Raw genomic sequence first — 22,165 nt, forward strand, 5'->3', positions numbered from 1 at the left:
AGTCATCCATCCTCAATGTCCAATACTTCCTCATATCATTAAACCTTCAATCACATATTGTTGCGACATAGTACTTTGCTAGTGTATACAGTTTACTGCTCTAAATTCAGTACTATTTAAATGTCAGTATTAGGTATTCAGTAGTGGGTACCTTTCTAAAGACGGTATTGATTTGCTCATAAAATTCAAATCATTATGGCCTCTTTTGACTTCTGTGCACACACACTTGTCCAGATGTCCCACAGACAGTGACCGAGTGACCCTGTTTCCTTCAGCATTGTTAGTTCAAAAAGGTCACATCCGGGAAAATGTGTAGTTCAAAGGTTGCAGCTGCAAAAGTCATTGCATAAACATCTTCATGATCCCCGTCGTCAAAGAGGCTTTGTTGGAATTCAGCGAGTTGTTGACACGCCTGTCAAATTCTTAATATGCTGTATACACTTGTTTTCTTTCTGAACTAGAGGTTAAAGCTAATGAGAAAGTGAAAAATAATGGCTTGGTAGTGGAATTGACCTCTCAACAGAGGACAGAAATAAATATCTTGAAGATGTGAACACTCCTCAGTACCTATTTATCCACTGTGGTGGAGGAGGCACATATAAATCAAATGCCAAATAGATATTTATTCACCTCCTGAACTATTTACTAACTGACAATAAAGGTAGGAATTTATGTGGCTGTTAAGACGAGTGTTTCTGAATGGTCAGGGGCTGCAACTGAGGCCACTTTATGGATTGGATGTAATAAAACCCAGTGATAAAACAATATGGAAGCTGTGGTCCTGACCGTCAATCAAAAGTAAATATGATAAGTAAAGTTCATTAATTTTAATGGAGTAAATTCTTCTCAATAATTCACCAGCTGTGCCGCCATAATCAGTATTTCTTGTCTTAGTACAGCGCTTTAACCCAGACACAAGAGAAGCAAGCCTTCTGTACCCTCCAGTAAGCCATGAATCAAACTGTGAGGGGTGAGGCCGGGAGGAGATGGAGGGAGGAGGAGGTGATGGTGGGGGTTGGAGGGGCTTCAGACCTAGGAGAGCTTGCTGGACAGATTAAAGAGATTCCCCTGGCTCATTTTCCAGCAATGTGGACAAGGTGATGTCACCACACTTTTTACTCATGGGTCGGCTCAAGAAGAGAGGGGGAGAGAGAGAGAGGGAGAGGGAGGGAGTGTTGAAAGGAGACAGGAAGAGAGATCGACAAAGGGGCAGAGATAGAGACTGAGAGAAAAAGTAATGAGAAACCGAGACTGATCTAGAGAGAGCAAGGAGAGGGTGTGAGAAGGGGGAAGACAGATACAGACAGAGAGAGAGAGAGAGAGAGAGAGAGAGAGAGAGCTGGGATATAGATTGTGGAGCAGTTGGAGAGAGGGGAGGGGGAAAAGTTGGACGCGGACAATCTTGCCTTAACTTTTTTCTTCTTCCTTCTCTCCGCTGAAGAAGCCCCAAGAAAAAAAGTCAAAAGGACACAAAAATTCCACTCTGGATTACATTTGCAACGTCCCACACACCAATCTGCTCCTTGGATGCGCATTTATTTACGGATTCATGCGGTCGCAAATTTGTGGATTTATCAATAGTTGAAGGTATGGTTTTATGGACTTTTATGGACGTGTTTTTTCTTTCTTTTTTCTTTTTTTTCTTTTTTAGCGCTGCTTGAAATGGATAACACCGAGATAAGTTTTGCACGTTTTTTCTACAATAGAGACAGTAATGTGAAACTTTGAAAGTGACTGGAGGGAAACTTTGAGGAAACTTTCCGTCTGTCTTGCAACAGGCTGGCGCTGCTGTAGTATGTCCTATTGGATTATCACTGGTTAATAGTATATAGTATAGACAATTATTACTAGTCTACGAAATCACTGTTAATTCATTCTTAAGCACAAAACAGTCCCTAGTTGTTTATCATACTCATAGAATAGTGTTATAATTTAAAGACATATATGAGGATATAATATAACTATTATAAACTCTCTCCAGTGCAGATCAGTAAATGTACAGTATATCTGCAGACTAGTCCTAAGACATTGCTTTATTGTTGTAGTATTGCCTTATTTCTTTATAGGATTTCATAAGAAACTTTTAAAACCTAACTAGCTGGTATAACTGCTGGCAAAAGTGATGCTGATTTTCCCCTTATGACCAAACTGGCCTTAATTCAACACATTATTGGCTGAGTTGAAAATCTTTATGGCTTGCATCCAACATATGCAACATGGAAAAGTCTCCACGGCAGCACTGTTCTTGGATCAGCTACATGCATATCATAGAGAAGCAATGTCTGAGTAAAGCGCTGCACTGTTCTGAGATTGTAGTGTCCAAATTACCGTGGAAGGAAAGGAAAGAGAAGAAAAGTGCTGAGGCGGAAGCTTGAATGCCACAGCCTCATCTGCTTTCCTCATTACTCAGCCTTCCCATGTTTGCCCCCCCCCCCCCCCCCAACCAACACGCGAACACACACGCACCAAAGCCCCCAAGGCTTCTTAAAAGTTTTCCCCTCAAGATTTGGAGTAGCTCAATTTTTGCATGTATTTTCTGCACCAGAGAGAGCAACCTCTTAAGAGAATATAAGATAGATTTTTTCTGATCAGTGGTGGAATTCTCTCCATTCCCTCCTCAAATGCAGAAGACATCTTTTCTTGAAGGGTTGAACAAAAACAGGCTTTAAAAACCCCTATATGAAAAAGCTTGGAAACTCTCGTATGCTGCTGTATCTCCAGGGACTTATTCCCCTGCAGTGATGGTTCTACTCCCTCCTCTGAGCCTAGGGAATATTGCCCTGTAAACGTTACAAATTGATGTCCTTGAATTTAACTACACATTAAGAGTTGCTCACTTAACCTGCTGCAGGCTGCACATGCAGTGTTTAGCTGTGGGCCATGCAGTATCTGTTTCACATACTGCTTCCAATTCCAGCCTGTGCTACGGGCCTGCAGCGAAGTGTATCATCCATTTGACTCTTTGCTTATTCGGGTCAGCAGTGGAGTGAACATTAGGATATCAGAAATGTAAAAGTAAGCTGAAGAAAAGCACCGGGTCATCTCCTTGCCGAAGGATGAATCAACCATCCGTAGCATGGGCTCAGGGCCAACTACTGTGGTTCACGTCATCAGAGTAGGCCTCTCTTTACATCATTACTTTATGTCAGTGGACCAAAAGTGTCATGGCATGTGATGGTAATGGCATTGGAACTTCGGGGTAGACCATGAACAGATACTCAGGGATAGTTGTTTGTGTTCAGTGGTCCCTGTTTTTTTCCACAATCTGCAACTGTGCTGGCCTGTTTCTCATTCACAAATACTCAAGTGAAGGCATTGAAGACTGCCCAGAATGTAAGACTAGTGAAAACTTGCCTCTTGTTTCTTGTAATGTCATCTGGGTTTGGATATTACCTTGTCTAGTTTGCTAAACATTCTATTACTTCCAATCAGTGGATATTTGGAGTATCTATCAACACCTCAGGGCATCTTTGGTTACTTTTATTCACTTTTAATTTGCTGTTGTAACAGGCCTGCAATGCACTTTTAGGTTTGCCCTGCAGCGCATCGGAAGTTCCAAGAGCCAAATGCTGTGTGTGCATGTTGCTGCATTCATGACACATCAAAATTACAGTAAAAAGACTGTACTTCAGACTGTACAAAATATAATGTGTTGTTACCTTTTATGTTTCAACATAATTCATAGAGTTGTCTGAAAAGTCCAAAAAGCAGCAGCAAATTGACTGATGTCAACATCTAATCATAAACCACTGTTTGCGTGGCTGTCAGACATCCAACAGTCATTTACATTTTTTCACAATTAGAATCAATCCTACTCACAACAATTTAATAGAGTTGATTTTTCTGCATTTTGTCGAGATACAGCAATTGACTTTATGATTGCCTTCTGGATGTGTGCATCTGCTTACTCACGGTGCATGGCTTGTGTTACTGTGTGTGTGTGTCAGATGAGAGTATCTGTTAGACAGTCTTCCTGTTCAAACTCTCTGACCCCCATTTGTGTATAGTTGCAGAGATTAGACTATTAATGGATTAGTCGGTGGACAGAAATTAATCTGCTATTAATCTGCTAAACTATTTTGTTAATCAATTAATCATTTTAGTTAGTAGTTAGTTTAGAAAATTAGCTTGTTTTTGCCTCTTAAATGTGGTCATTTAATGCTTTTTGGTCAAACATGATAATAAACTGAACATTTGAGGGTTTTGGATTGTTAATCAGACAAAACAAGAACACCTGAAGTCAACACCTACGACTATAACAATCAACAATCAATTTTGGACTATATTCTAGACTCCCAAGTCATTTTACAGATCGAATGATTCATTAATTCATCAAGCAAATAATTGGCAGTTTACAGTTTAATTGATGAAAATAATAATTAGTTGCAGCCCTACATCTGTGACACACATACTGCATTAAAATGTGTTTGTATGTCAGTGAATCTAGCTGTTCATTCATTATGCAAGCCTTCTGTATTATCACTGCACACCAGTCAACTTTTCCCAACATGTCCTCTGCTGGGAGACGACTTTCTCTTGTGGATTCATTAGAGGTCACAACCCTACAGACCAATCGGGAGGTTGTTTTCACATGCCGTCACCAAAACCACTCGACTGCTCATATTTGTATGTGTGAGATTAGCGCAGCAGAGATTGGAAGCATATATCCTGTGAGTGAGCTGTCTATCAATCTCCTTGCTGTGGTGTGCTGAGAGAGACAGCTGGGAAAGCAGTGAACCCTCAAATATTACATGACTGACACATTTCTGCTGGGTTCTCCCCTTTAAACAGATGCAAAGTAGTCTAAACAGTGGGCTACTGGTTCACTGTTATTTAATCATCCACGTCTGGGTGGCTAATAAGCAATTCTCTTGTCAGGCCATAGAGAGGACATGTTTCATTTAACTCTGTCAGAGTCTGTTCCTCTAAACAGGCTTGTGTTGGGGCTGTTGTTCCATCTGTAAGCGATGGCAATGATGATGAAATGTGTGACAACAAAAAATTGCTAAGCATTGAGCACAAATTGCCTCCATTGTTATATAGGACAATATCAGTGCCTCTTTTGTCAGTGTACAAGGCAAACTAAGTATTCAAGCCACAGAGAGTACTAGAGCTGATTCCTGTACCGGAAATAGAAAACAGGCAATTGGTCTGGACCTAGAACAAAAAAAAAACCCTCCACAGCTCCACATCTTTCAAGGAAGACACAATGTTGTTAAAAAATGCCCAAGCTGAGAGCAACAATGAGGGCTGTGTTGTGACTGTCAGTGTAGGTCACCTCGTCTGTCTGCCTGTGCTTGTCTTCAGGCTTTTACTGTTGGAAGACTTTCAAATCTGTCATTGTTTTCCTTCCTGTATTGGCTTCATACTCAGTGACCCGATCACTCGCAGGCATGCTCACCAGGCTCAGGGCCATTCTAGCGGCTGAGCCCAGTGGCCTAACCTCGTACTGGCTTTATCTGCAAAAGCCAGCTTGGGTGGCCGTGAACTTGGGGATGGAGTGCAGAGACAGAAGAGAAAGGGTGACATCCATAGCAGCACATATTAGGAAGCCTTTTAAATTGTTTTGGATTATGGCCAGATAATAATACCAATGGGCTGTAACTTTTTCCGTCAGCCTCTGGTCTGTGATGCATTATGTATTATGTACTGTGTGAACTTTCTTATTATTGTGATCATGTGGCATGAAGTCTATAATAATGGTTGCAGCTTTAGAGTGCTCAAACACAACCATCTGGGGCTTTGATTAACCTTCCACCCATCCCACTGCAGGGGAAATGTTGTTTTATTTAAGCAATTGCTCTAGCTTTTACTTAAAAGTGTCCATGTTGTCAACAGCTGCGCATACAGATAAATTGTGCCTTAACGTGATTACAGAGATTACAAAAAATTCATTCCTCTTGTTAATTTAGATGCAGGCAGGCCACAAACTTAGAGCAAATGTCTTGCTCTCTTCATTAAACTTCAAACCCTGGCCTTTTACAAGAAAACAAAGGGGAGCAACCACATCTTGAGTCAGCAGCCCCAAAATTGAATGCATAATTCACAATGAGGGCCGAGTCAACCTGTCCTTGTTATATCCAAACATAATTTGAAACACTGTCCTCCACCGCATTGTCTGGTTGCAGCGCTCTGCACGCATGCAGGTCAGATCAGGCTAGATGGTATTCACGCCGTGTTCTCGGCCGGGCAGGAGAGCCACATTGTGTACCCCAGGGGGAGTGTGGGGGTCATTTCTCCTGGCAGACAGGACAGGTGTGTGTACAGAGACACAGTCTGCTCACTTGACTGCCTTGAGGGCACTGCTGTACCTGTAAACACTGCAGAGTTATGGGGTCCTCACACATGCTCAGGGCAAGTCCAGGTCAGCTGGGATGTGTTTATGTGAGTCGGGGGGGGGGGGGGGGGTTATGTGTGTGCATTCTTGTGTGCATACATGGGAAAGGAGTTATTGTAAGGAAGAGGGACTGCAGAGACTGAGTATAATGATTATTTAGACGTGGCATGTATTTTAATCCGTGCAGGAGTGTGTGTGTGTGTGTGTGTGTGTGTTTGTGTATGTGTGTGGTACTTGTTGTTGGGCCACGTGGAAGCATCTGGTGCAACACAGCTATGGCTCCAGTGGAATAGTCTCCAGATGTGTTTGTGTGTTTTGGCCCCACTGTCTGCTTGACTGTGGACCAACCTCGCTGCATGCAAATCAATTCACTCTTGTGTGTGTGTGTGTATTGCTTTGGTGTCTGGTATAAATAGTTTGTATTTGTTTGCAGCAGTGTATGTGTGTCCCTCTTTTTTTGATTTTAAGAACATTTTTGTTTTCTACATGTGTGTGTGTACACTTCAGCACATATTGCATGCATGCCTGTGTGTGTGTGTGTGTGTGTGTGTGTGTGTGTGTGTGTGTGTGTGTGTGTGTGTGTGTGTGTGTGTGTGTGTTTGTGTGTGTGTGTCACAGCTGCCCAGTCAAAGGCCAACCAGATGGACAGGATAATGACTATGATCAGACTTTATAGAGTTACACTCCTTAATGAGGGACATTGTGGTTAATTCATATGCCACTAACAAAGCCTGCATCATACCACATAATTAACACATCAGCTATGACTGACTCATAAATATACATCAACGTCTATTTAGGAATCAAGCATAATGCACAGCTGTCGGCGGAAAGAGTAGACTGGGTGGCATGCTGTCAGAATGTGGGAGATATTTGACTTTTTTGACTTTCCCTTTTTTGTTTGTTCATCCGTCAGCTGGTGGCTGAGGTGAGGTAAGGAGAGGTGTGTTCGGAAGAGTGAAACCATGTGGCTTCTCTGCTCCTCTCTGACTCTGCTGGCCCTCAGCTTGGGATCATGTGACACGCTGACATCAGAGACAGGTGAGTTACCCACTTCCTTGCTAAATTTAAACCCCAGTGTTTTGTTTTCAATGAAAATAAGATTTTAAAGTGAGATGATGAAGAACATTTACTTTAAGTTGGATTATCCAACATTACTGATGCCTACCACCAAAGTTATGAATAAAATGTTAAATGGTAAAGGCCACAAAAAAATGCTAATTTCTCCCACCTGAATGCTTCTCAGTACTTTTATATCTTCATTTAAATGCTAAAAAGTTACAAAATGATACCGTCTGGAGCTATGTCACAAGCAGTTCTACCTGAGACTTTTTTCATATTTTCAAGCTTTGCTTGACCAGCTACCGAATTGTCATACTTTGGAGCCCATCTGACTTTGATGGAACTGTTTCTGTTTGTATCTGAGTGTTTGTGTGCCCTGTGTTTGTGATGTAGCCCAAGGCTCCAATGAAAACGGAATGTAATTATAGCTTATGTGCATTTGAAGTTTGCTGTTTGTGGCTGTGCGGTTAGGCTGTGGCAAAGAGACATGTGTCTGTTTACCATGTGTGGTTGTGTGCTACTGCATGAGCTCTCAATCATTCTGAGTTTCTGAGTATTTGCAGCAAAGACAGGCTTTTTGATGATTTCTGAATGCCTTGGTGTGTGCATAAATGAGTGTGTGAGCATATCAAGATACAGGTTTATCTGTGCATTGTTATGTTGGAGAGAGAGTGTGTTTCTGTTTGTATCCATGTGTGTAGGGAGAGAAACAGACAGCCAAGAGGCAGAGAGGTGAAGAGAAATCTCTTTTATTGTCTTGTTTTATTTATTTCATTCTGAACTGTCATACTCTCTCATCACACTGTCAGTGTGTTCTCAGAGGCCAGCTCTGTGATATCACTCGGGGGGCCAACCAATCCTCCATAGGTTTTGGAGCTCTGAAGGGAACTTTGAGGAGGAGGGGGGTCCCTCTTGGGAGACCCTAGTCAGAGCTTTTCAAATGAAACTGAGTCAGCTTGCAGCTCCCCTGAGTCCTCTCCCCCAGTGGTTGGAAGAAAGTGCTTTCTCAAGTGCAGCTATAATATTTTGTCACAGCAAGCATCACACACATGCACACTCACGCGCACACACACACACACACACACACACACACACACACACGCATGCACACACACACACACACACACACACACACACACACACACACACACACACACGCACACGCACATACACACACACACACACACACACTATTCCTCCGACTCATCCAAATCTCTCCTTATTGGTAATTTGCTGACATTACAGTAGGAAAGCAGGTTTAAGTAAAACTAGTGTTGAAGAGTTGAGCTTAGTGATTGCACTGCACTTCTGCAGCGTCTCAGAGACCAGTGCCCATAGTTAAATTTAATGGCTGAAAATGGCTGAAGGCCCCTTCCTTTGGCCTTTAAATTGTTGCTAACATGGTTTTTTTATGTGCACCCCAGAGCCTCTCCAGTCTGAAGTAATGGATTTATGTATTGATTTGTTTTGACTTTGTTTGTCCTTTTGTCTGCACCTTTTCTCGTGCCAATGAATTCCTGCATTAATAACCACTTATGTGCTAAAACAGAAGTAAAAAATTAATAAGCAGCTAGCAGCAAACGCCAATACAGAGTCTGGTTAGCTTTTTTTTTCTTTGGTTCAGAATTCAAATGTGCAAACAATAGAAAAAGAAACACAGTCATTCACAAAAAACCCGAAAATGGTGAAATGCACCCTAAATTGCAATGCCAAGGAAATAGCTTCTCGGTGCTCCTTTGCTATTTGCACGTATGTAAATTTGATAATATGCAAACATCTTCTACAAAATCGGGCCCTTTTTATGCCTCACTGCAAAACCGTCCAATTCACAATGATCAGATCTAAGAGCTGTAGTTATGAGCGTCTTTAGAGAGACGATGGTGAAGCGCACTCAATCACTCATTCCTCATTCACTCTTTCTTCAAATCTTCAAGCTTTTGAGGCATTGAATGATATTGAATGATATCAAGGGTGTAATCTTCAGTCAGACATTAGGGGTGAGGTCAAGTGGGTATGAGCGACGTGGGCTTATCTTGTATTTTCAGCTACTTAAAAATAAAAATGTTCTGACAGCGCTGATGGAGCTCAGGATTCATCTTTAAAGGGGAGTGCAACAGCTGACCTATGTAGATGTGTGGCAGAGCACAGCACATGAATTACCATTCGATCCTGACTGATCTGGTGTTAATGAAGTTACTGCTGCTGTGCCGCATGCGTAAATGCGCACAGCCTCATTCTCAGTCAATAGATGCACTTATCATTTCAGCTACTGTGTGATGCTGCAGCCTGCTGTACATACTTAGCTGTGGACAACAAACAGAACATCAGTACTGATGTTTCGGTGAAGTCCTGGATACATTCAGTGACACCAACAACAATATTGTAAAATTCAGATTAATTCTTAATTAATTATTAATTAATCTCACATGTTTCAAACCTGCCTGTGTCACATTAATAACTGTATTTGACATTTCAGTAGATTGGGATGCAAAACACTAGAGAAGTGAAGGAAGTAAAATACATGGAAGTTGGTTTATGACTGTGGAGAGCTCTGTGTGTACTGTGCACCCCTGCAAATTAAAGACACACAATTTGAGGCTTTTCCACTCATTTTTCATTATGGTCTAATCTGTATTCTGAAAAGCCTGAAACACTGGAGACTGCTCTACTCACTCATTCAGACACAAATCAAGGGCACATTGCACTCATCAGCTGCAAAACTTAATGGATGTGTTTGCACCTTCATAGCTGTAGGAGCTATATGTTTGTTTGTAAAGTTTAGTTTTTCGTTTGAGTCTTAGTTGTAAATTTAATTTACTAATCATGAGTAACTTTGATTGTTTGATTAACTTAGGTGTTTGCTTTATGTAGATTAGATTTGATCATATTTTTTGTTTGTTAGTTATTTGTTTAGTATATTCAGGTTTGCATAGTTAATATTTTCATTTGTTTTTGGTAATTGGTTAACACTGTGGGCACTTGGGCTTATTTGAGTAGATAGGCACATTGAGGACCAGTATGCACCTGGGTGAGCCTATGGTTTCTTACCAGTGCAAAAGAAGCAGCAGGAACCATGGTTTTGCTTTGTTCTTTTGTTTGTTTTATTATTTTGCAATAAATAACGACAAAAACACAAAACTCTGGAATGGATATTAAACTTCTTTTACCTGCATCACACCACATCTCCATGATGCATCAGTAGACTTTTGATTATGTTTAGTTTGAAGTTTAATTTTGTTGTTGGCCACTACAATATCATCAGCGCAAAATCTTTTTTGAATTGGATCGTGAGACTGGGTTTGCAATTCATGGTGCTATCAGTGGCCACAATGCATTCTTGAATGAATGAATTCACCCCTTAAACTTGCATGGGCTCCAGGGGTGCTGCATCATGAATGAATCTGCCCTACAAAGTCTCATTATAAAAAGTTGCTGTGTTCTGCAAAATACAGAAAGCCTGTTGAGCATGCACGCTAATAACTTTCAAACATCATTCAGTAGGAGGTAAAGTAGTGTCAAGTCAAATGTGAACAGAAAATAGTGAAAGATGTTTGAAAAAAAAGACCTGACTTATCAAGGAAACTACTATTTTTAAGTATTTAGTATTTACCCCTTTTTTGTCAGAATATCTAATCCTGCCTTACATTTCTACATTTACCTAAATGTATGTGCACAATTTGCACACACACTGGGTGCCAGACATTATGTCAAACTACACAATCTCATTGGAGAAGTGTTCAGACCTCTGCAAATCCTGTCTAATTTAATCGTTGGGAAAAGGTTGTAAATTTGTGTGTGTCATGAGCCCAATTTATGTGTGTACGCTCGTGAGAGTAAGATATTGAAAGTGAGCCAGAGGCCTACAAGGGGAAAATGAGTGAGCTCATCCCTCTAAAGTGCTGCGTTTTAAGTCTTTCCACTCCTCTGTACCACAATTTTATCTCTGGAAAACAACCAGGAATGTTCACTCTTGTCTGTCTCATTTGCCCAAAGGCAAGTGAGACAGACTCTCCCTCTGCCTCAATCCCTCCTTCTCCTCCTGTAACCCTCCTAGTTAGTCATGCCCCCCTCATTTTAACCTCACGTAGGCCACGTTGTTTCATTATGTTGAATCGACTACATCACCCAGCATGCTCCTCTCCATCCCATGTATTGCATAAATTTAATAGCTCCAGGACCTGGACAACTCTGCCTCTGCAAGAGAGAAAGACTTTCTGCTGATCAGCAGTCCAGTCCAATTATCTTGGAATGCCACATTGTAAAACATATTCAATAACTAGCCGTACCTGCTCTTATTACAAACCACACAGCACACACTCTGACACCGTGAGCACACTCCTGACCCCCTCTCCCTAATGAAAACACTCTTCCAAGTATTTTCTGCTACAAAAACAGAATTAAAACTCAGAGTCAGTTGGATTCAGTAGACAGTGGCCACAAGAAGGCAGCGGTAGATAAGGCCATAGCTTCCTAAACCCTCAGAAGTTTAATAGCACACCCACTAAGATGCATGAAAGGTCACAAATAATTTATTTCAGCTGGGGAATTGCAGTATGTCAGTTACAGTTTTGTTAATATTGAACACAGACACTGCTCTTTGTCATAATGAATACCTGAATGGTAAGGCTGTGTGTGTGAAGTCATTGGCTTTGAAGCTTTCTTTGTATTGATACATTTACAGTAACCAAATAATCCAGGTTTGTCCTTGTTGCTCATCATTTACTTCTATACCCTCCAAGTTATGTGTATATTTTTTACATTAAAAAGTATTACTTCTCTAAAGACCTACAATGTGCAGAACTTTTTTTAATCTTTGGCAACGTGGAGACATGAGGGAACACTCACAGCAGTGTGCTGCATGACTTGCCAGTGTAGTATCATTACCTGCTTTGGCAAGACTCAAACATAACCCATCAAAGAGGAAGTGAACCCAGCCAAGACCATCCAATCTCTTTAAGGCTACATGCAGCTACTAGCGGGATCCTGGAGTGGCACTCATACTTTGTGCTAATTAGCTTGTCAACAAGCAAATGATTTCCTTTGATCACAGCTTGAGAGGAAATGGGGTTCAAGTTCTGCAACGTGTCCTCTGCCAAACTGCTTTATGAGTATGCAACAGTCCACTAAAATATCATCCACCCTCCGATTTATAGAAACAACTTGTTTCTCCCATGAACATGAGCAAAAATTGTGCAATTTCACAAGTAAACACAGGAATTAGCTTGACTCATAGCTAAGGGAGGCAGCATATGCTTTATTTAAGAATATTACAATTTTTTACATGAAACAGCAGATCACATTACTACAACGTGTTCATAAGCTGTTCAATGATTCAAAATTTGATGGGGAACTTCCTGCAATAAGATCTGTGGAGCACAGTGTATCTCTACATGGTCAGGTTTAGCATTCATTAGTCTCAGCTGGATATTAGCTTAACATTTGTGTTTGTCAATACTCATTCATACATGGGTTCAAAACAGTCTAGTGTGTAGTGTTCATATGTTGTTGATTTATATGTTAAAAATTGCACATGAGAAAGTACTTTCCATGTATTTATCATATTAAACTCCCTGTTACTTGCTACAGTTGCACTAATGAAAAAAGTTATTATTGTGGTTCACTGTCACTGCTCCCTTCATTCTTGATTTCAGCCACAGGAGATTTTTGAGTGCAAAAGCTTTGGTAGACTCACTGTAACCTACCTGTCCATCTCCAAATGACAGACAAAAAAATTGTCGACTAGCAGTAGAAAGCTAAGTATTTAGCTGCCAAAGAGAAAAATATTGTTCTCAGCAGTTGGTGGACAGCAACCATCACAGCTAGAAAGTGAGTTAATATAAAATGTATATTCATCAAATAGCCAGCCTTTGTCGTAAAAATAATAATGTTCCTGTATTTCTGCTCAATGCGTGACTCCGCAACTTTTTCCAAACACATTCTGTCAACTTAATGAGTTGTCGATATGTCAATAGTGGGTATTCGGCTAGTTATGCTGCCTTCTAGTAAAAGATGAAAGATGAAAATGAATGAAGCTTTAAAGTAACGCTAAAACCAACTGTTCCCCTCAACTGCACAGCTGAGGCTAACAAAGTATAATTCATGTTGAAGGATATTTTGTATATGACAAGTTACAGCTCATGACCTAATCTCATTTTCAATGGAATACACGTTCCACAAAGGGGAGCATTTGATCGAGATAATTTTAGTCAATCTCTTAAAGGAAACATAACATTCTTTCTATGACTTTCTAGCTTTTATATACTGTTATAATATCAGATGTCAAACAAAGTTCCAAAAATACACCCTGAAAATCAATAGCCCAGCTGCTAGTCCTTGGGATCAGCTTGGGATATCTCTATTTGACAATGTAGAGCATGAGCTTGACAAGCTGAGTCTGAAATGGTCACTGGGGAGACAGTATTTCGGGTAAGACATGTCGGTTATAACTTAATTTCTACTACTTATCTTAGTATAGAAGTTTTACTGTCAGCTGAACTTAAGATCACCTCAGACAAGAAACATATAGCATCCAGAGTGCTAGACTGGGTGTTTACCTCTCCTCAAGAAATTCCTCACACATCCAATTCCCTTTTCTTTACTTACCCTCTTTGCATGTTCTCACTCCCCTCTCTTCTATTGTTTAACTTTACGTTATGCTGCATACTCTCCTCAAGCCAAGATTTCTCTACTCCCCAACAAAGCCTTCATCTTGATTCTGCCTGATGGAAATGGGTTGGTGATGAAAAACAAAAGGCAAAAAGAAAGAGTAAGTGGTGACAAAAGGAAGAACTTACCCTCCCTTGACTTCAAAAACACCTGCGTAGGGAGAAATGAAGATACACACCTGATGTGTGTGTGTGTGTGTGCGCGCATGTGTGCGTGCGAGCATGTGTGTGTGTATGTGTCTTTTTTTGAAAGGCAGCAGTGTCTTTGTGAGGCTACAGACTTTACTTTGTGCTGACATAGCAGAAGAGTTTCAGGATGGACCAGTCAAGTTATAAATACAGTATGTAGGATGTAAGATAGAGTTAGAGAGAGACTATCAGAGGACTAAGAAGGCTCTGCTCTAAACTTGCACTTGATACTTTCTGTACGCTATTGCATCTGCTCCTTTGTTTAGAAGTCAATTTCAGTTCATTCAATTTCTTTGACTTTGCATCTCAATTTCTCCCAGCTTCCCAAAACACTACTGTTTGACGTCTCTTTTCCCCACCTTGAGTTCTACTTGTATACAGCAATAAGAGACACACATGGTGCAGGCTGGCAGGCTAAAATCAGTTTTGCAACACTGTCTGCGTTTTGAAACCAAGGGAGTCAAGTGATGAACTTGATAATAGGTGATGAAGCGCTAAATGTGATTTAATTCTTTCTTCAGCCGGACTCCGTGAAATTAAATTCCTAACTCTTAATTAAAGTCAGTTGGATGTTATTATTTCAGTAATTACATTAGGCTCTTTCACATCATTTTCCTGCCTGGATAAAGTTGAAATGTGAATAGAAACAGGCAGTGTGTTGCCAGTGCATGCTTCAAGGCATCTCTCTGTGCTTGGAGACTTGGAGATACAAAATACATTATTTTTGGTTGAAATGCATTATTATTTTCAGTGTCTTAAGAAAAAAACAACGCAATTTCTTCAGGCTCTATTTTGTCTTTACAGTTTAATAGTGACCTTTAAATAAACCCTAAATCTGAATCTGCAACTAATCTTTAGTAATTTGACATTTGGGTGGAAATATGCTTGTGAAGATTAACTCTCACATTTGTCCGTTCCAACAGCCAGTTAGCACAGCTTAGCATAAAGGCTGGAAACAGGGGAAATAGCCATCTCTGTCCAAAAGTATCAAAAACCATCAACCAGCAGATCTAAACCTCACTAACAAACACAGTCTGTCTTGTTTTGTTTAATTTGTACCAAAAATTGAGTGCAAAAAGAAAACAGTGTCTGTTATGGAGTGTCATGTGTGGAATGTTTTTTCCAGACTTTACACTATGCTAATGGTTTGTTATAGTGTCATATTTAGTTTATATAAGAATTGTATTGATATAACGTAAAAGCCTAAAATGTTTAACTACTTTTTTAAGTTTTGTGTTCCTTCAGACATCAGATTTTTAGAAATGGACACCCTGAAAAAACTATTCAATGACATTAAGCACAGGTTCAGTGTCTCAGCAGTCCTTTTCTTTGACCCTGAATACTGAATGAGGCTAAATTAAAGTATCTAACCTTCAGGCTGTGGTATAAAGAACACATTAATGATTTAGAATATGACTGACAGCGACACAGCTCAGAGAAAATGATTAGATTTTATTTTTGGTTGACACAAGGCACCACCTGCTTCCAGAATCTCTGCAGTCATCATAAAAAAAAAAAAAAAACATTTTTTTGAAAAACTGTGCCCTGCAGAATGTCTTGCTCAGGGCCTTGGTCCTTGGCCCCAAAGAGATCAATTAACTGTGGATCACAGTGATTCACAGGGTCCATGTCTACCTGTACAAGCATGGTTTTCCTACACATCTCACATCTCTCCCCCCCCCCTATAGTCAGACAGGCCGCTCTGACAGGCAACACTTTCCTCTGTAACCTCCCCTGACAGGGTGAGAACATATCCATCAAATAGAGGCTACTGCGACAGACAGGCCTGGTGCAAGACAACCTGTCAGACCAGCTGTGTTCCTCCCTGCACAGCTTTGCCCTCATTTCATCTAGCTCTGTGTGTTTTACTCCCTTTTACCTTTTCAACTCCCTCTCTCTTTCTTCCAGATCAATATTTCTGTTACTCTCAAATGTTCAGTATGTATGTTTGAAGTTCCCTTTTCTCTCTCACACAAATCCTGTCCATTTCACCCAGCAGTAGGTGTGAAAGGATATTACATTTGAGATACCCTCTCAAAAGACTGATGCGCTCTTCTTGACAACTCATGAAGTACATTTTTTAGTTTTTCTGCTGTTTACGTATCCTTTTTTTTCTCTTGTGTAACCTTCATCTACTTTGTCTCCACAGATGTTCTATGTCCGTCCATACAAGTGGATGAGTGGAAGTTTCCTCAGACAGCCAGGCACAATATCACTGGTGATAAAACACGCATAAACACGCTGATACACATCCTTCTTTGAGTTTTATTTGTACAGGGTGTTGATGAATACCATTTGTTGTCAGGTTTTAATGTGGTGAGGCGATTCTCCCTGCTTAAGAGTCCTGATGTCAAGAAGATCCGCAACCCTCGAGGACCCGTCATCCTCCGCCTGGGCAAGACTGCACTCCTACGCCCCACCGAGTAAGTTTACTGTCTTTTTGCACCTTGGTCTTCTGCAAGCACCTACAGACAGGCACTGTTATAGCTATAGGAGGCAGAGAATGTATCACAGGAAGTGAAATGAATTGTATTAGATTTTCAGCTTTCTGTAGGCCTGTCGACAAGCTCTTTATTTTCATGCTAAGTCTGAACAAAGAAAAAGGCAGAGAGACTGAACACCCTACAGCTAATCAGCCTGTGAACCCTCTCTTCAGCATGTCAGCGCTGTCCAATGGCAGTTGCGTAATAAGCAGCTACTTGGCAAACCATACACTATGGGTCAATGTCTGATTGCTTTTCCAGAAATACCACTTAATTTCCCTCACCATTGACACTGGCTTGTAAACTGAACTGTAACAGCTTTTTGGTTTTCCGGTTGTGACCGCATATACTTATTGTAATTAGTTTTCATAAGAAATGCCTGACTTATTTGCTTGTGCACGAATTACAGGAGTGATGCCTTAATTAGCAGGCATGATGCAGTTGCCAGTAAAAAAAAAAAAAAAAAAAAGGTTTCAGCTTAATAGTTGCATTTGAACTGGAGCTTATTCCAAACTTCCTTCTAGGCAAGGAGACCTGCAGCCATAAAAATTCAACAAAGCACGGCTTCCATGCACGACATAGTTTTGCAGCTTGACAAGGTGTAATTATGCTTTCCTGGGTTTTAGTGTTGTTATTACACAGTACTTGGGTCTAGATTGTGTTTGGAATTTCTTGACAAGTGTTTATTAGGGTTATGTGCTGGTTGTTTTTCAGCCTCCTTTTTTCTTTTTTTCTTTTTTCAGTTCTTGTGAATTATAGCTGGTTTTCAGACAGCTGAGCTTCTTTCTACCCACCGATAAAGCAGTTTTTCAGAACTTGCCAATTGGGTCAGCCTGGAGTATTTTATCACTCTGTCCAGCACTGTGAGCTCCACTCGCTTGAAGGCCCGATAAATCTGTCTACAAAACACTCCTTTTTTGGTAGAGACATTTTGTTCTAAAAGTGTCACATATATTGTTTGTCACAGGCTTAGAGAGTAGTCGTTCTTATGAAAAGGGGGGAAAAAAACTAAAAAAACTGTCACTACTCAGGAAATCAGTATCTTTTGAGCCAGAGGAAAATCCAAGATGTTTTTGTTTTGCCTCTAACCATACAGATCTTCTCTCTGCTGGTTAGGGATTCTGTCATGATACGTCTTTTATTGAAATTCTGATGCCATCGAGAGCTTTGCTGTCAGTTTTATGGGGGAAAGATGCTACCTGGGTGATATTTTTAGACAGAATAATCAATGTTACCACATCAGCCTTGCCTGTTGCCTGCCTTTCATTGTCTCTCCCTATACATAGAACTCACTGTCTTGTGTACATGTTTCCCAAAATGACTAAATAGAATCAAAGAAGATGCTTGCTTTTTTTTTGTATTTGCTTTTTCTCCTTTGCCTTCGTGTCTCACTTAAAAGTAGATCAAATCAGACATGACATGTCAATAAGCATCAGTTAGTTATAATGTTGTCTTTCTTTCTTTATTTGCTTTCATTTTTTAAACTTTTGCCTTTCTAAATTGTCTCGCCTGGAAGGGTTTCAGGCATTTAGAAAAGAGGAGTGGAGGCTGAGAACAGATGGGTGATTATGGGATGTAGTAGTGTGGGAACAAGAGGGTTAAAGGTTAAAATTCAGGTAAGGGTTGTACTATGGCATCATTCTCAGTATGTGTGCTTAGCATTTATGCATGTGCATGTATGTGTGTGTGTGTGTGTGTGTGTGTGTGTGTGTGTGTGTGTGTGTGTGCTTAATGTGCCTAAATCTGTCCCCTTGTGTACAGTATGAATGATATTACACCAGTTTATGTTAGATTTTTCACCCTTTCTCTACATACTGTGTTTCTGAAACTGTATAACACAGGGCTTCCAACCAGCAGACTCCCTGTCACTCAAGCAGCTTTTTAATTCATCATTGTTGAGGTTGACTGTGTGAGACACATGTACAGTAATTGGAAAGCATCGTTTTTGCTTTGTATCAGAGGCTAATCCACTCAGCTAATCCAAGCTAACATAAATGAGTGACAGCCAGATGAAGCTACTTGTCTCTCGCTTCTCTCATTTGTTGGCTGACAGTGAAATGGGCACCAGCCACAGCTGGTCACATGAATTTTAATTTCAGCAAAATATGATTTGATTGCTTCGGGCCTGTTTTTTTAATGCAGGTACAGTGTGTAGGAGAGGGGGGAAGCAATTCTCTGATATTATCAGGTCACAGCCATTTATGACAGAACTGAAATACATTTAATTAATTTAACACATATTATCACATCAAAAGTGGCACAATTTACAATTGAGAACCGATGGAGGCTTTTGGATGACAGGCAGAATGTCTTCAAGAATCTAAAACAAGTCCAGTTGCCCTTGATTTAGACCTTCTGGCTGGTACAATTTACAGTTCATTTGCACATTAGGCATTTTGCTGTTGCTCTTATCTCAAAATCAATTCATAGGCGTAAGTGTAGAATTCATTTTGATTATAAGATCAGAGCTTTGATGCTCTTTAAATGCTTCTGTGACCAGGGTAGGATCGTGAAAGGAGGGGAATGAAAGAAAAGCAAATAAATTTTATTTTTACAGAACGGGGATATGAGTCAGGGAGGAAAGTTACTCTTTTAGATACTGCATTTTAGCCTACAAGGGTGATGGGGCATGATTGCTAGCCTGGCTATTATTGAATCTGTGGTACAGCAAATATGCCAATATTCAGTGAATTAGCAATACAAAATGACTGTTATGGGCTGTAATTTTGCAGAATTTAAACCATATCAACCATTATCAACCTGAGTACATGATCTTTTTTTAGCTCCTTTTCTGAGTCATATTTCTGAACTACTGCAACCTTTGTGCTGCTATAACCATTGTGTTGAGCACCTCAACTGGATTTGTGCAGATGGGAACACAGGAGCACATTTTTTATGAGTTTGGCCCACTGGTCACCTTTCCGAGTACTTGACAAGAGATTAAAATTCTGCTTAGATCCACAGAAAGGTTTTAACCAGTGCTGAGAATGGCGATACAGTATACTCTATATGAACAGGCCATCAGCATATAGACATTCTCACCATTGCAAATAGGAGTCCTAAAGTTCTAAATATTTTTGCCACACTAGCAGCAGTGCTGTATAGGATGAGCAATGGCAGTCAATCAGTCGGCCCATCACTTTAATTCAGACTGAAATATTTCAACAACTATTTGATGGATAACCATGAAGTTTTGTACAGACATTTAACGACCCAAAGGATTAATCCTAATTACTTTGATGACCTCCTGACCTTTCATCTAGCACAACAAGCATGTCAAAGCCTTCACTTCTTCAAGTGAAATATCTCAATATCCACTGGATGGATTAGAACACTTTTTATAACAGACATTCATGGTTTCCAGATGATGTATCGTAATGGCTTTCATAATCCTCTGACCTTTCCTGTTGCGCCACCATGAGGTTGACATTTTTGGTTAATCGTAAATTGTCTCAACAACTACTGTATCTGCCCAGAACTGCTACAACTTTGGATGACCTTTTGTCTAGCATAACCTAATCATCCAGCGCAACTAATATTTCCATCGGCCTCAGCTGACAGAAAAAATAAGATAGCTGCAACATGTAACATTTGCCCACTGAGACTGCTAAAACTACACTCTTATAATCTTTTTTTCTCTTATATGTCAGCCACTAGCTATTTAAAAATCTTTTCAGTTTTATAATACATTCAGAAATTTGCTTCAATGTGAGCAATTGATTCCTGCACAGTTAGAACCAAATATAAGGGTGCATACACACATCTCCAGGTGATATTCCCATCTTAAACCAGATATCTGGTTTTTCAACATTAGATTTCCTCTCTCCCTCTTCCCCTGTGCCTCTCAGGCTTGCACTGACTTTCTTCTGTGTGTCTCTTGAAAAAAAAGAAAGAAAAAAAAACAAGAGAAGCAAAAGTAACTTTTTCTCTGAGTTGGAAGAGGCTAGATCTGAATCTGTCTGGGCCATACTGAGTGATTTATCTCCCCATTGCATGCGTGTATGAGCGTGTGTTGTGTGTGTGTGTGTGTGTGTGTGTGTGTGTGTGTGTGTGTGGAGGGGGGGGGGGGGGGGGGGGGGGGTTATGTGATTTCTTTCCAGGACCCTGAATGTAATAGACTAAGGTAAGGGGCTCCCAACTTAAAAGTCAATAGTTTGTGAGTGGTTTTGTGCCCTGAAGCTCACGTCACTAATCGACAGCAAAACAACTCTGTTCTCAACATTAGTTTCTCTCTCTTTTTCTCTCTTTGTTTGTCTGTCTTTCCATCTTCATATTGTCTACCTACATACTTTTCCATGGGTTAGCTAATCTCAAATTCTCCTGCATTTCCATATAATACCAAGAATTTCTTCTAGGGCCCCTCTCTCTCTCTCTCTCTCTCTCTCTCTCTCTCTCTCTCTCTCTCTCTCTCTCTCTCTCTCTCTCTCTCTTCTCTCTCTCCCTATGTCTCTCTCTCTCCCTCTTTCTCTTTCTCTCTTTCTTCAGGTTCAATATTTTCTCTTTCTCACCTTTTCTCCTACTCATCCTCCCTTTGTTTTGACGTCCTGGGTTTGGCCGTTTTCCCTTGGATCTCCCCTCAGTCATAAATCACTGTCACCCCACTTCTAGGAGTGGGAAACCAGCTGCCAGCATCAACAATTCTGTGTGCGTGCGTGTGTGTGTGTGTGTGTGTGTGTGTGTGTGTGTGTGTGTGTGTGTGTGTGTGTGTGTGTGTGTGTGTGTGTAAAGGGAGAGAGAAAGAAATAGAGCAACAGAGAATATTTCAAAGTGTCCGCCATCTCAGCGAGCATGCATTTCACTGGGCTTGTTTGTGAACCCTTCATCTCTCAATATATATACAAACACACACCTCCATGCAGGGAATATTTGTGTGTTTATATATGTGTGTGTGTGTGTGTGTGTTTGTGTGTGTGTGTGTGTGTGTGTGTGTGTGTGTGTGTGTTTGTATGTGTGTGTGTGCATATGTGTGTGCTCAGATGCCCTTGACCAAAACTGAGGGATGAGGCTTGCTGGACTGTATCTGCTATGAAAATTAATGCCAGAGGGTTACACACAGCAGGCTTTGCATTGTATTACTGGCTGTAGTCACAATGTGGGAAAAAATGCAAAAAGAAAACAAGTAGGGAAAGAAAAACACATGCATAGAATATAAAAGTGCTCACAGAGGTATGTAAAGCACACACAAGACTTTGTTGCTTTACATAATGGAAGAAATTTGAACCCAAAAGTTTTCTTACATAATTTGACAAAAGCTCATTTGAAGTGATGTTAGCTCTCTTGAACTTTACGTCTTTTCACAGTCTGTACATTAAAACATACATATGCATTTAAGACAGCATTCATGCCCTTAAAATATCCCTACCTGCACATGTACACAGATATAAAGGTGTTTATTGTTGAGCAGTGATGCTTTTTGTAGTAACAGTAAT

The 22,165-nt window shown here is 40.4% G+C and overlaps 1 protein-coding gene across 1 annotated transcript in view; it reads left to right on the plus strand.

Moving 5' to 3' along the window:
* Positions 1–1,451: 1,451 nt before the first annotated feature.
* The window catches only part of col16a1 (collagen, type XVI, alpha 1), a 63,382-nt gene continuing 42,668 nt past the window's right edge, over positions 1,452–22,165 (plus strand). The window contains exons 1-4 of the mRNA XM_053334138.1: positions 1,452–1,587; positions 7,254–7,378; positions 16,403–16,471; positions 16,559–16,676. Coding sequence (XP_053190113.1) covers positions 7,303–7,378; positions 16,403–16,471; positions 16,559–16,676 — 263 coding nt within the window. The 5' untranslated portion in view covers positions 1,452–1,587; positions 7,254–7,302. The remainder of the gene's footprint in view (positions 1,588–7,253; positions 7,379–16,402; positions 16,472–16,558; positions 16,677–22,165) is intronic.

The sequence above is a fragment of the Scomber japonicus genome, chromosome 15 (assembly GCF_027409825.1).
Source record: "Scomber japonicus isolate fScoJap1 chromosome 15, fScoJap1.pri, whole genome shotgun sequence".
Classification (NCBI taxonomy): domain Eukaryota; kingdom Metazoa; phylum Chordata; class Actinopteri; order Scombriformes; family Scombridae; genus Scomber; species Scomber japonicus.